The sequence below is a fragment of the Furipterus horrens genome, unplaced genomic scaffold (assembly GCF_987537825.1).
Source record: "Furipterus horrens unplaced genomic scaffold, mFurHor1.1.pri manual_scaffold_7, whole genome shotgun sequence".
NCBI classification, from domain to species: domain Eukaryota; kingdom Metazoa; phylum Chordata; class Mammalia; order Chiroptera; family Furipteridae; genus Furipterus; species Furipterus horrens.
In genome coordinates, this window is record NW_028327177.1 from 108635487 (window position 1) to 108651277 (window position 15791).

The window sequence follows — 15791 nt, forward strand, 5'->3', positions numbered from 1 at the left end:
TCACAACTATTCAGCTCTACTGTTGTAGTACAAAAGCAGTCATGAGCTAATACATAAAGGAATGAGTGCATCTGTGTGCCAATAAAACTTTATTTACTGGCACTAAAATTTGAATTTCATACAATTTTAATGTGCCACAAAATATTGTTCTTCTTTTGAATTTTTAAAACTGCTTAAACTATAATAGCCAGATTTTTAGCTCACAAGTGTACAAAAACAGGTGGTCAACTAGATTTGACTTCTGGTCATCCTTTGCTGGCCCTGGGTTTAAAAACGACTCCTGCAGGAGGCATTTGCATTTTATGTGGGGGTCGTCCATTAGAACAAAGGTTGGTGCCCTAATGATGGACTCTTGGACACCCTGGCACAACAGTGAAGGAGAGAACTGAGGGCAGGGAGCCATCCTTTCCTCTGCCTTTCTAAGTCCTCATGCGTCAGCCTGCAGTAAGGGTAACATCATCATGAAATCTTCTGATGGATACAGTTCTACCTTCTGAGCCCTGCTCGATTGTTACTCTAAGCAAATCTGGGCATCTTCCTGGGCTTATGGCCCTATGATTCAAAATCAATGCCTCTCATGTAATAAAACCTATGCCGGCTCTTCAGTGTACTTGATCAATAATTGATCTGACTTTTGGAAAGGGCAGGGTGAAGCTGGCTGACCCCAAGGGCCTGCCCGGGCTTTTCCTCCTTGGCAGGGAGGTGGCCGGGTGGACAGCTGTAGAGGGGACTGGGAAATACACTTGACAAGGTTAGCAGGGGTCTTTTCTACCCCAGACGTGCCTGACTGCTGACCTGTCCCCTTGTCTATGGAGTCTCATGGAATTAGCCTGAAAATCTAACCTCCTTTGCTACATAGTACTTTGAATTGGTTTGGGAACAAATACATGGCTTTAGATACTTTTCCAGACGTGCTCCCCTTAAAAGTAGACTCAGGAATAATCATCCTTTGCAGCTGGTCTCTGTGCCCCAGTTTCTGCATCCCAGCAACCATCTCTGTGGTTGGCCTAGGAGTCCTTCTTCCCCAAGAGGCCCCTCGCCACACTGAGGCATAAAAGCCTCTGGCCTCCCCACTGCCCTTGGGGTAACACCAGAGGCCCTACCTCCATGATCTGGTCCCATCAGCCTGTCCAGCCTTCTCTCCATGCCCTGGCCATATTACGCTCTTCCCACAGCCCTAACTTCTGCTCCCTAGGGTGGAACACCTTTTTCCTCTGTGCTGAAACTATCACAGTTCAAGATTTAGCCCGGTGCAACTCCTTGTGGGTCCTTCAAGGTGAAGTGGCTCTCTTTTGTGTCCCCATAGCTCCCTCCACCAGAGCTGATGTCCTCAGTAGGTTGGTGTGCCTCTGTATCCCCAGTCTTCAGCACACAGTGGGCCTTCAGTAAAGGGTGAATACATTCACTCTGAAAATATTTCCCATGTGCAATGTGTGTGTCAACTTCAGTTGTCTCACAATGCGAATAACTAAGGGAAAACTAACCTCAACCAGCAGATTTCATGCTGCTATCTTCTCATCACTAAAGTGTTAGATGCCCTCTAGGTGTTCAGTTAGTATTTTCTGTGTGACCTTCTTACTCAAAGTGAAGGTGGTAGGCCAGCAACATCCAGACCTACCCCAGACTTGTTAAGTCAGAATCTGCGTTATATTCAGCCTCCCAGGTCCTCATGTGCATATTTAGGTTTGAGAAGCACTCCTCTAAAAAATACCACCCCTCCTTCCTAAAGAAGGCCTGATTTCTGGAATGGAAGAAACCCTGAGACCATCTGGCACACCTGGAGAATTATTCCAACCTGAAAGAACAGAGAAGAATTGGTTCAGTTTACGACTGCATCTCCTTTTCTTTCTATTTGAAATAAGGCACCTTACTGTGAAGGTAAAAAGAACAGGAGTTGGGAGAATCTCTGGGAGCTGGTGGTATTGGGTGACCTGGTGCTGGCCAGGTATAACTGATTGCCATGGGACTGTGCTCAGGAATGAGGCAGGCAGACAGAAATGGGGTTCCACAGGGGTCTGAATCTGGAGAGCTGCCTCTTGATATGAGAACCTTGAATCCAATATGACTGGATGTCCAATCAGCAACATGTCTGGGAAAGAAATGGTGAAGGGCCACCAGGAAAGTCTATAATGGCTCTGTAAAGGGGAATTGTTTTTGCATGAAGGTAGAGTGAAATACTAAATTTTGGGTAATAATTACAAAATCTGCAGGTAATAAATACAAAGTCTGACTTGCAACAGTAAAAGGGGAAATATACTAAGTAAGTATTGTGAAGAAAAAGTTTTCAGTTTAAAACACAGAAAGAAATGGACCAAGAGACTGTAAAGAACTATAAAGAAAGGCATAAAGGGGGGATATGTCTTATAACATAACATAGCATAACATAACATAACAAAACAACTCAAACTAGCAACTGAATTACAAATGATCCTCTGGGACACAGTCTGTAGCCCCCATGAGAAGGGATCAGCAGGGTCATCTGCACCTGGTCCCACTGCTTTTATTGCCTCAATCACCCAGATATCCTTCAAGGGCACGACATCTTCTGTGATGCTCTGATCACAGAGGATGGAGAGCTTCCTGAAGGATGGTCCTCAGAGCACATGGGCTGGGCTTGCGTATTCATTACTGCTTACCAAAAGGAAAACAGACACCAAAAAAACTGCAAGTCCAGGCACCTGGCATAGAGGCAGGGCACAAGCCTGTCATTATTTAGCATGTGGCCGGCTACAGGTGCACCTCTTTCTTGGTTCCTACTATAATCTTTCATTTCTGTGAATATGCAGTGCCTATTGGGGTACCATGAGTTCCCAAAGCTCAGAACAGAAGAAAGAGATTTAGTTCTCTCACTCACTCACACAGGTCTAGTTGGTGTCTGGAGGACTCTGGGCTACTGAGAATAGGGGTGATATTCCTTTTGGCAAAACCGCACCTAGCCCTGCAGAGTGAGCTAACCCTTACCACTAATTCAGAATTACAATCTCAGAGTATAGCAGAGAAGACAAAACTCAAAGAAGAGCAAGACAGCACATGTGTGGGCACTCTGGGACCATTTTCTGGGTGCAAAGCTTTCTTTCCTCCACTCAATCATTGGTGGTGATGCTGGTAAGCAAGCTCTTAATTTATGCTTATGTGATGGATGGAAAGGTCAGTGAGTGCCAGGTGTTGTAAAAAGTATGATTTTGTCCTCAGAGAACCCATATTGTGTCTGGGAGGTCAAGGCTAGCCCACAAAAGAAGATAAAATGGAAAACTGTAGCCTGAGCAGATAGGCTCTGACCAAGGTCTAAAAGGCAGGCAGCAGCAGAGCCAGAGTCTGGGATGCCTATCTGTGCACAGCTGGGAGAAGGCCAGCAGCATGCTGGGAAAGGCTGTATCCTATCCTGTGGAAGAGGTTATTGTGATGGAAAATGGGGCCACTGCCCTGGGCATTCTGGAGTCTAGGAGCAGTCCCTTATCAAGCCTTGTGAAGGCTCTCAAAGGTTAGTTGTGGGCAGGATCCCTTGCTCCTCCTAGGAAGCTGGCTGGGAGATGCTGGCTGTAGCAAGGGCTGGTAGCAGGGTTGATTAGAAATGCTCAGGGCAGACAAGAGGCTCCCAAATATGATGGACCACTTGCACTGGGCTGCAATCCCTTCCTGCCTGCAGGGAAATGACTTGGAACAGGTACAAGAATTTAAACTGCCAAACTGCATTTGCTTGGTGACTCCAGTTGCTTGTAAGAAGTCCACTCAGGGAGGCACCTCTGTTATGGACAGTTATGCCTGGCACATGCCTGCAGACCTATCCCTCACAACTGAGTCTGAGGAGCTTGGGGATTATCGCAGCTCCTCACCCTGGCATTCATAATCTTGGCCACTCACCCTATTCTACCTGCTTCTCCCCAGTCCCGACCCAAGCCAGACTGGCTCCCTTGTATTTTTCACTGGTGCCCTGAATGGCCTTCCCTTTCTGGTTTCCTCTTCCATTCTACACTGTGCAAGATTCAGGCAACACCTGCTTCAAGAAGAGTCAGTCCTTCAGCCTAGGATCTACAAATTCTCCCAGTCAGGGGCAGCCTGCTTCATCTGCAGTTAGCAAAGAAGACCAGTAAAACATGGCTCATTCCAGTTTGCCCTACAAACCTGGGAGAGGGGACTGAATAAGAAACACACATCTGGGACCAGAAGTGGTTTGCTTGTCCCTAAAGAAAGGTGTAGGTTAAGCTAAAAAGCTGCAGCCCTGGCCAAGGGCAGAATAGAGAACAGGCCCCAAGATGCACTGGTCAGAGATGGGGGCTGCCCAAGTGTAGGAATAAAGTGGACCAGCATACTGAAAGGAGAGGAGTTTTTCTCCAGATCTGGAGGCTGGAATAGGGATGTCAGGAAGGCACTTTGACCACTGCCACACATATATGAGAACCTGGAGGACCCATGATCTGAAAGCCTGGTGGGTCAATAGTTGGGGAGAGAGACTTAATGACTGCCTCAAGTGGTAAGCTGGAGGGAGGAGGGGCGTGATACAGAATCCAATGTCAGCTTCAGTCACCAAAGGCTGGCTTACTTAGGCAAGGAAGCCACCATAAAGTAGTTGATTCTGATGGTACACAAGCTTAACTCACTTTGCCTGACATGGTGCACTGATGCATGGAGTTGCTGCTTCCCTCTTCTTCCTGTTCCATGGAAAGTTTTTCATTCAATTGTCCATTCAACACTTGCCAATCCCTGCACTGTGCCTGGCCTTGTGCTGAGTGCTGGAGACACAGCAATGAGTGGGCACAGTCTCCGCCTTCAGGAAACCAATGTCTAGAGCCAAAAACAGCATCGGAGGGGAGGTGCCCCACTCAGTCTTCACACACATAACTGAACAGTATTATAATATTTTTCTTTGTATACATTTAACACTGAAACAAGCACCAACTCTGTTAGAAAATTACATTTAAATATAGTTACAAAAATGTAATCCCAAATCACAGGGGTCTCATTTATCAAAGACAAAAACTATTGGGACCATTCCCCAGATAAGGTTTTGTTTTGCTTTTCCCACTTAAAACCCCACTGTGAGCTTATTTCATGCTTAGAAAGATTTTATATCCTTTCCAGTCTTTCTCTTCAAAAGCTAGACCTTCACTGGGGCCAGTCCTTATAAGTTAAAATAAAACAAGGTGAGCTCTTCTTTACTCAGATAGCTCATTCATCCATTCACTCATTTGCTCATTTATTCATTGATGATTATTTCTTGAGCACCTACCATTTAGGTCAGACATGTGCTGAGCCTGAGGATTCAGCGATGAACAAGAAAGACAGAACCTTCCCCTCAGAGTCCTTCAGGTCTAGCGAGTTATCCCCAACCAGAGCCCAGGCTTCCTGAGGTTGGGAACACATAGCCTCCCACTCTGGCTTGTCCCTCTTTCTCTGTTTCTTGCTTCATCCTAAATAGACTGACACAAACATGTATCTACTGAACTCATCTTCTCTACTTTGTTCAAATGCAAATGACTCTAACTCTGTCCAGAGGTTAGTTTAATTATGTCTCTCATCTTTCTAGTTGAAAGATTAAGGGAATAGGTTGTGCTGGGGAGGGGGACTTTGAGAGCTGCCCCCTGAGAGAAGTGACCACAGGCATATGAGGTCTTACTGATTCAGCCCTGATAAACTGGGTTAGGAATAAATGTCTGACTAAAAGGCAGCCATTCAGAGTCTATATGGTGGTCTGGCATCAGCTGCCCTATAGGCATGTGAGTGACTATCACAGCTAATCACATCCTCTCTGAAGAAATGTAAGAATGAAAGATACCCCCACCCTCTACAAAGAGATAGAGAGAGAGATGAGAGAATAGAGATGAGAGAGAGGGAGGGAGGGAGAGATGGGAAGAGAGAGAGAGAGAGAGAGAGAGAGAGAGAGAGAGAATAAGAATATAATATAACAGGGGGTCTAAAGCTTAAAAACACACCAAGAAAAGGCAATAAATAGAAGCCACAAAGTGGAGGACTCCACGAAGCACTTGGTTGTGAATAAGCAGTAGCCTACTATAGCATCAGCCCATGAAGCAGAAACAAGAGCCATCAAGCAACCAAAATGGTGGCACAGAGATACTCTAGCCTCCCTGCCCTGCCACCGGAACTATTGATGTCACCACTAGAACTGTTGTTACATATTCCATAAGCCATCCAATTCTCTGTAAGATCCATCTACATAGCTGGCCTTAGCTTCTTGCTTCCCCTTAGCTCAGTGATAAGCCTCCACTGCCTAAGAGTAATGTGAAACTTTGTTCTGTCCCTGCACCCTAGAAGTTCTAAACTAGCACAGAAATCCACCTCTGTCTAAGGCCATTGTTTTGCCATTCCCAGAGCCAACATTTCAGAAAGCCCTGAATCTGGAGGCTGGCTTCTGGATCTCCAACCTCTGCCTGGATGGCCTCTGTGCGCACGCTCTCTGGGGGCTGAGGAACAATGCAGCAACTGAAAGGCACAACCTAGAATCAGCATGCTGCGATCAAGGGAACAGGCTTGCTGGCCATTTCTGCTGAGCAGTGTGAATAATTACTATTGATCCAAAGATGTCATGAGATTTGAGAAAGAGCACACTGGACAAACTGGGCACTTTGTTAGACAAGTTACCTTGAACATTCTCACCTGTAAAATGGGGACGATATATCCCCTAGGAGTTGTGAAAATAAACAAACTGTTCTATTTCTTGCCAGACAGACTGCACTTTAAAAATCCCTCTAGCTACATGTTGTGATGATTTGAGGATAGGTCTAGCAGCAGCTTCTATACACCAGGTCAAGCTGCCTTTGCTCCACAGGACTGATAAAAGTAGGCCCACCTTGCCAACCAGGCTTGCAAACTGGCTTCACGTCCACCTGCACTAGGGTGTCCTGAGCAGCCGGCTTCTGTCCACAGTCGTAGGCAGTCACCAGCATCTCGTACTGGTGTTGCTTGTCATAGCTCAGCTTCTCAGTGTTTCTGATGTTGCCTGAGGACACAGATATTCAAAATGGTTTCAATCAAGTTAAACACACTGCAATTCTTCAAAATCCCTTCTCCACTCCTCCAACCTTCACCAGAATGAAATTACCGTCTTCCCAGTCCCTTTGTAAAAACAGGAGCAAATGGGGCATAGTTTTCATGTGCTGCCTGCTTGTATTTGAGCGACAGATTTTCAGGATCGGTTGAATAAAGCCACCTCAGCTGCAGGACAGGGATGCTTTGAAATTCCAAGCACACATTTGGAATCTAACTGGTTTGTGTTTGTAAATAATGGGTTGGATTGTTGGAAAACTCTCTCTTAAAGAGCCCCCTGTGGCTGTGTCCCCTGATGTAAGTAAGGTGTGGAACTCATCTGCCATAAAATCTCTGGGAAAAAGATGGAATTCAGAATTGTCCTGACACATATTTTTTAACATCTGGGCTCATTGCCAGGAAAGTTCACCACCTCTTTTCACATTATTTTGCTACCAAATAGGAAGTAAAATCAATAAGAAAACGTGTGACCTCCCTTCCAAAGCTACACAGAATAACAGATTCCTTGCCCTGGTGGCAAAGACATTTTTTTTCTCCAAGAAAGACGAAACAGTTTTTATGCGCCATTTGTGTATTTTTATCCTTGTGGGTTTACTATTATGATTTGGAAACAAATATTTGATAATTAACAAGGAAAATTTTAATAGATTATTTTTGCTAAAATACAATTCTAGTTTCAAGAAACTAATATAGGCCCAATATGCATGTAATAATTTTTAGTTTTTGATTCCAAGAGATTAAAGTCTTCCTTTGTTGAAAGTAATTTCATTCTTGCATTTTTTTTCTGATGGTGGAACTGACAACAAATTGGAACACAAAATGTTATCATCATCCTTTAGCAGAAGTGAAATTAAGAAAATGGAAATTAAAAAAAAAACCCAACAACTAACAAGCAAATAAACAAACATGGAATGGCTGACTCAGGCATATTTTTAGATTTTTATCCAAACTAAGGGAAAACTATCTGATGAGTTTCTGGTCTGCTGCATGGGCAACAGCAGACCCTCCATATCACCCTGCCCAGGCTCTGTAGCTTCAGCTTCACTGGAGAGGACACTCCAGCGTCATCGCAAGATGTCGATTCAACACGGGAGGAGACAGATACCGTGTCACTCCCGAGTCGGACTGCACAGCCATTCTCGGCGGTGCAGATAGACTCTTAAGAAGCTACACCATCGTCTCTCGAGACGGATGGCTGCCGACGATATTGTTCATGTCAATTGTGACAACAGGGAATAAGGCATGAAAGTTTGGGAATCAGGAAAGTCACATATTTTAAACGTTGGGAAAGTTGATCCACCAATCACCCAACATTAAACAGTACTAGGCCATGAGCAGGTGCTCCAATGGGAGTGCACACGAGCAGGCAGTGGCCATGGTGATGAGGAGGGGAGACCAAGCTGCCTGAGACACTGGGCCAAGAAGTGGAACCATTTGTTCTGCTATCTGCTCTGAACTGTTTCTAAAAATGCAACTGTAGCAGTGGATTTGAAGTTAAATTTACTTTAACAAAGCCAGTCAAAAATCTCTGAATAAAAATGGATTTGAAGTATTTTTAGCCTTGCGGCTGGTGTTCAGAATCCCTTTTATTTTTCCCCAAATATTGGTTTCAGTCTAGCTGGGGGCCCGCACAGGTCTGGGATGGCTTGGTATCAGGTTGGTAACACTCTCTCCAGGTTCTGTTAACAAACTAGTTTGTGGTTACAGTTATCACAGGGGAGGAATTCTGTCAGGTGGCGACATCATAATATAACCAGAAGGAAGTTTCAGCAACATCCAATTGAATTTTCAACAAAAAGTCTTAACTTTCTCTTTCTTTAAAGTTAAATGGCTCTCAAAAGATATGTCTCTTCAAAGAGGAAGGCTTAGGGTTTACAATCCGTGGGACATTAAGCAGACCAAATACTATTGATTGTGCTAGAAAAATAAACACACAAGCCGGCAACCCTTGCCTCAATCTGTTGCAGCTCCTCTTCCGAAACTCTCTTAATGAAACTGTCTGAGAAACTAATTTACTTTCTCCGCCACCACCAACTTCATGCATGTGAGGATGAGATTCAGAGAATAGACTCTGCAGTGTTAGGTCAAAACAAGAGTAGAATATTGTGCCCAATCATTGTGTGGGGGAGAGTAATGTCTGGATAAGACACCCAGTTAAAATTTTTTGATAGCTCAGAAGAAGGCATACATTTCACTTCTGTTACAATTCTATTTTTTTCTCCTTACATTTAAATGACTTATCCTACTATGTCTGTCTTAGGAGAACATAGTCCACAGGTAACCCAGGTAAACAGCTGCCCCTGGGCCTATTCTCCTGTCCAAATGAACCTGGGTAGCTAACTCTCAAAGAACAATCAGTACCTACCTTGCATGTTGGTGAAGGTAATTTTTTAAAACTCAGGTTGGGAGGGGGAGGCAGTAAGACAGACACAGTGACCTGCACACGCCTTCCGATGGAGTTTAAATTGGAGCAATCCTTTTGGAAAGCTATACAAGCCAGTCACTTTGCAATTATTCATAACTTTTGGGCATGCAATTCCACATCTAAAAATTGATTCCAGAAAAATGATAGAAGTTTCAGATATTTATTGTGAAAAATTGCAAATACAGGTAAAAATATGTCCATATCAGCATTGTTTATTACATTGAAAAATAGTAAAGAAACTGCATGTCTGATAGTAAAGGAAGAGCTATGTATAAGTCTGTGCATGCGACAGAATGTTGTTCAACACAAAGAAGTGTTAATTATGAAGTGTTTTTAAGGATGTAAAAGATCCGTATAATCAAATGTTAAGTAAAAATGGGAGGATAAAGAAAAGCAAGAAACATGTAGCCATACTTTTGTTTAAAAAGTCATAAAAAAATCCACTGGTAAAATGTCAATAGTGGTTTGTTTTTTTTTAAATTTATTTTATTAGTGGTTATCTTTCATGGGATTACATGTGACTTATTTCCTTCTTCATACTTTCCTATGCTTTCCAAATTTCCCACAAAGGGTATGTGTTACTTTCCTAGTCCCGTGGAAGAGAAGTGTTTTCATTTAGGTTAAGAATAAGCAGACTCTAAGACCCACTCCACTCAGAGGTGTCAGAGCGCCATTACTCACCAGGGCAGCCTGCTGACAGAGCTCAGCTGAGACCAAATGGCCCCTTGAGAAATAGAAAAGTCTGTCCAGTGGTGAGAGGGTATTGTTGGGACCCCTGCTGCTACCCTCTGTGGTCATTCTCAAATGTGGTTGAGTATGGCTTGTGCCCACACTATGGTGAGTGCCTGGTTTGCAGTATACCCACCCCCCTTACACAGACAACGTATTTAATTCTCATTTTACCGGTGAGGATCTGAGACAAGGTTCACGTAACTTGTCAAAGATCTACCCAAACCCTAGCACCCACACATAAACACAACTTTGTGTTTTTGAACTTAAACATCATTGCCATGCATTCCTGTCAAATATCATTAAGGACAGTGATATCACTGGTGGAAAGGCCTTGGGGCCAGCACTCAGGGGATGTGGGCTCTGGTCCCAACTCTGCCAGCTGTGTGGCAGGCACTGTTAGGCAAGCTCTTTATGCTTTAGAATTCAGTTTTTCCACCTATTTAATGGAAATGAGCATCTAGGCTCCACCAATCTTTGAGAGACCAACCAAGTGCCAGAAGATGCGGCGCTGGCAGCCATCTGAAACAAACCTAGGAGTTCCCAAGATGGAGTGATGTCACCAGTTCAGAGTTACCTGCTCATAATTTCAGCCTGGAAATCCATGGGGAGTGAGGGAATAACCTGCATGTCCCAATCAGCCAGGTGACTATCTAATAATCACGGCACTGTGAATGGAGCACTCCCTATGTGCAACGTACCCTGCAAGTATTATCCGCAGGCACTGCCTCTCCCTGAGGCCTCACGACCCCACAGTGAAGCAGGGATTATTACTGCCATGATTTCACAGTGGAGGGAGGCTGAGAGCCTCTGTTGGAAGAGGTCGAGCCTTCAGTGAAGACAGGCCATTCTGACTGCGTGTTGTCTTCTATCCTCCCTGCTGCCCTGCTCGCCTTCTTTACCCACAAGTGAAAGCATGGAAATTGGAGGGGCCAGGAGCCTTCTACCTGAAGCCGTGAGGGCTCAATGAGTGGGCCCAAACTTAACAGTACTTCTTCTGATGGGCATGCAAAGAACTTCTTCAAGGAGCCTGTAAGGTCACCAGAAGAGTGATGGATAAGGGGCAATTGGGAAGCTCATTAGAATAGGAGCCATTTCTGTGTCTGCCCCTAGGTCCTGCCTTCATTACTTGGAGAACTACTTTGGTAAACCACACTTCCTGGGAATGCCCACTCTCCTCTTCATCTTATATTGTAAACCAGTGTTGGAGGCAGAGGCCTGGCAAAGAACCATTACTCACTTTTAATGAGACAGCTAGGGAAATAAATTGGCATATGTTAGTGAAATGGCTCATCAAGGTGAGTAATTATCTTCATGACTGGGGCAGTCTACCCTCTAATGAAAGAATTTGCATCGCATCTCCTTTTGGTCTGTGGCTCTCCAGAACCAAGGCAGGAGGTCAAGGGGAGCTTGACCACTCATCCCAGAGACCTCCTTCTCTAGTCCTGCTCTTCATCAGAGACTTGTCATTCCCCAAATGCCAAAGTTCTTGTGGACACACACTGAACAGCTGATCATAGGGGAACAGAAAAATACAAAAGAATTGTTTTATATTTTATGAAATGGCACGTGCGAGTGTTTGTGTGCGTGTGTTGTTGTGAGATGTGTGTCTGTGTGGCCGAGATGGGCCACCTGTCGACAGAAAAAGCTATCAGAGAGCTTTACTAGTTGAAATTGCCTAGGTCTTAGTCCTGAACCAAACTTTAATTGAAGTTTAGTATTTCCTCCCTTACTTTCTTGTGCACTGATCTTGTGTCCCACACAATTAGCATCCAGTGGTGTCCCGGTGTGAAACTGTCATTTCCATGTGTTTTAACATTTTATAAGGAAACTGCCTTAGTACTCATTTGCTTGTGTTAGGAATTTTGATTTCCCCTTACAAGACGCACCACAAACTACTGGAGGTCAGGGATGAAGGTTTCTCCTTGGTTCCCATCCTCTCTGGAATCTGCTGCCGTTCTCAGGATGCAGAAGACAATGTCATAGGGTAAGTTTCTCCCTGGTCTCAACATCAAGAAGCATTGGAAGCACTGACAACTTGCAAGCAGGTGACTGGTGGTACTTCCCTTTAGGTGCAGCCTACAAGGAGGCTCAGAGCTAATTTATTCTCCAACTCAGGTTCATGGCATGCTTTGCATACCAGCCTCACCCTTGATGCCACCTGACTTTGTATCTTTTATTTTGATTTTTTTCCCCACTGAATGGTAAGCTCCATGTGGGCAGGACCATGTCTGTTTTTGGTTCTTCTCTATCTCCATTCCCAGTTATTAGCACTGTGCTGGCCACTCAGAAAATACAGGAGTGGAAAAATTAGGCTTAAAGTGGAAATATAAATAAATAATACAATGGTAAATAAGTAATAATACAAGAATAAACTCTGTGTTCTGCATGCTCCTAACTGTAAACCTACTTTTTCCCACCCCTGTATTTATAGAGTGGATGAACTTCAGGTTTGAAACATTGGAGTCTTTGTGTAGTACTTAAATTCTATTTGAAACAAAGTGTGATAATATACATGTACCCACACACTCATGCTAATAATTAAATAATATACTTGGCAAATAATTATCATTTGATTGATATCAAGTTATTGAAAATTAGAGTTAAAGTGGGTTGAATTGATTTGGCCTCTGACTGTCATGTTTACACTTACAATGAGATTTTAATTAATGGTGGTGAAATATTCAAATGGCTTTATTAGGACCATCTAAAGTTCAGCAATTCAGTTGCGATTAGGGTGTTGTGGAGGGTCCTTTCATCCTTCATTCTCACTAGGGTAGAAATTCTCAAAGGGCATTGGCAAGAGCTTTAAAGATTCCTGAATGGATCTGCAGCTTAGAAGGGTTTCAGAAATCTCCACCTTCTCTTTCAGCATCTCTTTGTTTAGGAGCAGGAAGCAGATTATTGTGGTGGGGTAGTATTACAGCTGGTTATATAGGAAAGGGACAAGGACATGGCTGAGCTGATGGCATGACTCACATCTGGATGACAACTGAAAAGTCCTATCAGAAAATCAACCTGTCTGCAGCTCATTGAGTAGGTCTCTTTAAAAAAGAATTTTTTTTTAAATTTATTTTTAGAGAGAGGGGAAGAGAAAGAAAAAGAGTGGGAGAGAAAAATCAATGTGTGGTTGTCTCTTGCACACCCAGCTGGGGACCTGGCCTGAAATTCAGACATGGGCCTTAACTTGGAATCAAACCAGCAACCCTTTGGTCTGTAGGCTGGCACTCAATCCACTGAGCTACACCAGTCAGGGCTGAGTAGGTGTCTTGCGGAGGGCTGTTTTATACCTGACATTACTAGCAGGTCATTCCCTCTAGTGCAGGACTGAGTTCTGGGTTCCAGAGCCCAGACGAGGGATAGCAAGGGAGGCATCACCTGCGGAGTATATTCAGGCCCTCACCTGGCCTTTGGAAAGGGGGTGGGTGGGGGGTGGTTTCCCTGCCCCCCACTAGGGTCCTCTTAGGACACTCACCATTTCTGTCGATGGCAAAGGGTACATCGGTCGTGACAATTTCATAGTTGCAAATCTGGCTGTACTGGGGGGAGCAGTCCTCGTCAACAGCCTCCACCTGCAGGATGCTGTCGTAGATCTTGCCCTCAGTCACCACAGCCTTGTAGGCTGGCTCTTTGAAGGTGGGAGCAAACTCATTGACATCCTTCACCTGGATATGGACCACAGCCCTGGAACCACACACAGAAAAAGAAGAGATGGTGGTAAAGAAAGAATCATACCATCCTCTTCACCTCCCACAGGCACCGACTCAGGCCCCAATGCCAAGAAAATGGGGAAACTGCAAGCCAGTCATGGTGGTGGTTGCCTGAGTGCTCTGTCCTCCCTCTCATTGATCCCTGTAATGAATCTACCCCCAGAGAAACTCTTTCTCATTCTTTAAACTTCCTTGTCACCCAGGATCAGGCAGCAACATTCCCCTTGATTGTCTCTCCTTTCCCTTATTCATCCCTTCATTGATTTACTCACTCCTCCATTGAGTAAGAACTTCACCGCTCTTAGTCTGTGTTAGTCTGAGTCAAACTCTGTAACGGAGGGAGTTACAGCTCAAAATGAAAAGGGCTGGGACAGAGAGAAGCACATGGCATGGCAGAAACCCAGGGAAAGGCCCCAGCTAGGTCTGCAGAGTTGGGCTGGCTCACAGAACCTGAATTCAGTTCTGACGGTGGAACAGGACTATCTCCCTGGGAAGCAGAGGGTAGAGAATTTCAGGCATCAACAGTAGTCAGTGCCGATGCCTGTAGTGGTCTAGAGAACTGACCAGCAGTTTGCAGGCTGGAGCACCATGGTGTGACCACTGGGTGCACATATCTGAAGGGTAGTGTAACAGAGATGGGTGGGTGGGAATGGGAGGGAATTCAGGGAGCTGTGTCAGGTGACTCACTTGTGCGACTTCTTCCAGGCCATCTCCCGGGGCCCTGCGCCACAGTCGTAGGCCTGAATGATGAACGTGTACTCCTTCTGCAGCTCACAGTCGATGGGGCTCTTGGCACGGAGCCGGCCCTCTCCAGAGGTCTTGTTGAGCACCACGGCCTCAAAGGGCAGCTCCTGGCCATGGATCTTGAACGCACAAATCTCCCCTGCAGAAGGATGAAAGACAGTGAGTGGGGATCCCGAGACCTGCCAGACTGAACGCAGAACTTCCATTGGACCAGATTTGCAAAGCTAACACCTCCAGATCATTTCCCCCATGCAGAGAACTGTCAAGCCAGAAGAGGCTTCCAGAGACCGAGACCAAGACGTTCATTTCATGGATGGTAAAACTAAAGTGTTTCACGCATGAAAATGTCACCCATCAAGTGTATCTGGGAGAAAAAATGGGGACAGTCATGTGCCAGGGAGCTGGCTGATGATCCTGGTTTCCTACTTTTGTGAGCAGGTTTCCTGCTTGCCCTCTGCCCAGCCTGAGATTAAAAATTGCCCACAGTCAAAAGACAAATGACTGCAGAGGAAAGGAGGAAAAGGCCAAAGCCTTCCCAGTCTTTTGTTCTGTGACCAAATCCTTGCTACTTGAAGGTGTGCTCTGTGGACCAGCAATATGAGCATCCCCTGGCAGCTTGTTAGAATACAGATGCCCAGGTCCCACCCTGTCCTCCTGGGTCAGAGTCTGAATTTTAACAGGATCCCCAGGCAATATGTTTGCTTGCTAAACATGAGCTGTACTGTTGTCTTCTGTCCTTTGTTCTTGGTTTAAACACCCTACGTTTCTGCAGCCACATTTCCCCAGCCCCCTCTATGTCTCTCCACTCACCACTTTCCTGTGGGGAGAGGGCCACCATTCCAAGTTGCAATTTTCTATCAAAATAACGGGGGTGAGTCTATGTGAGTTCCAGAATCCCTGGGGAGCCTGGGAAGCTACTTCCTAAAGGGCTGATCATGTTGTGAAATTAATGCTTTTCTCTCCTTCAGCTGGATTAATGTATATTATAACTATTTCTCTGCATAAAGTGATAAGGCTATGAAAATATCTTTCTTGTCTCAATTGATGGATATTTGTTTCTTGAACCCTGACTGCAAGTCAGCTTTGTATTGTATGCCTTGAAAAGTGCTGAAAATTTGAAACATGCTCTCTTTCCTGTATTGAGGGAGTTTTCAGACTTGGGGAGACAATGTCTAGATGTC

The 15791-nt window shown here is 44.9% G+C and overlaps 1 protein-coding gene across 1 annotated transcript in view; it reads right to left on the bottom strand.

Moving 5' to 3' along the window:
- Nucleotides 1–15448, bottom strand: part of CLSTN2 (calsyntenin 2) — a 125165-nt gene extending 109717 nt beyond the window's left edge. Inside the window, exons 1-4 of the mRNA XM_090284936.1 lie at nt 15421–15448; nt 14554–14749; nt 13632–13840; nt 6806–6955 (exon numbers count right to left, since the gene is read on the bottom strand). Coding sequence (XP_090141062.1) covers nt 6806–6955; nt 13632–13840; nt 14554–14749; nt 15421–15448 — 583 coding nt within the window. The remainder of the gene's footprint in view (nt 1–6805; nt 6956–13631; nt 13841–14553; nt 14750–15420) is intronic.
- Nucleotides 15449–15791: the final 343 nt, after the last annotated feature.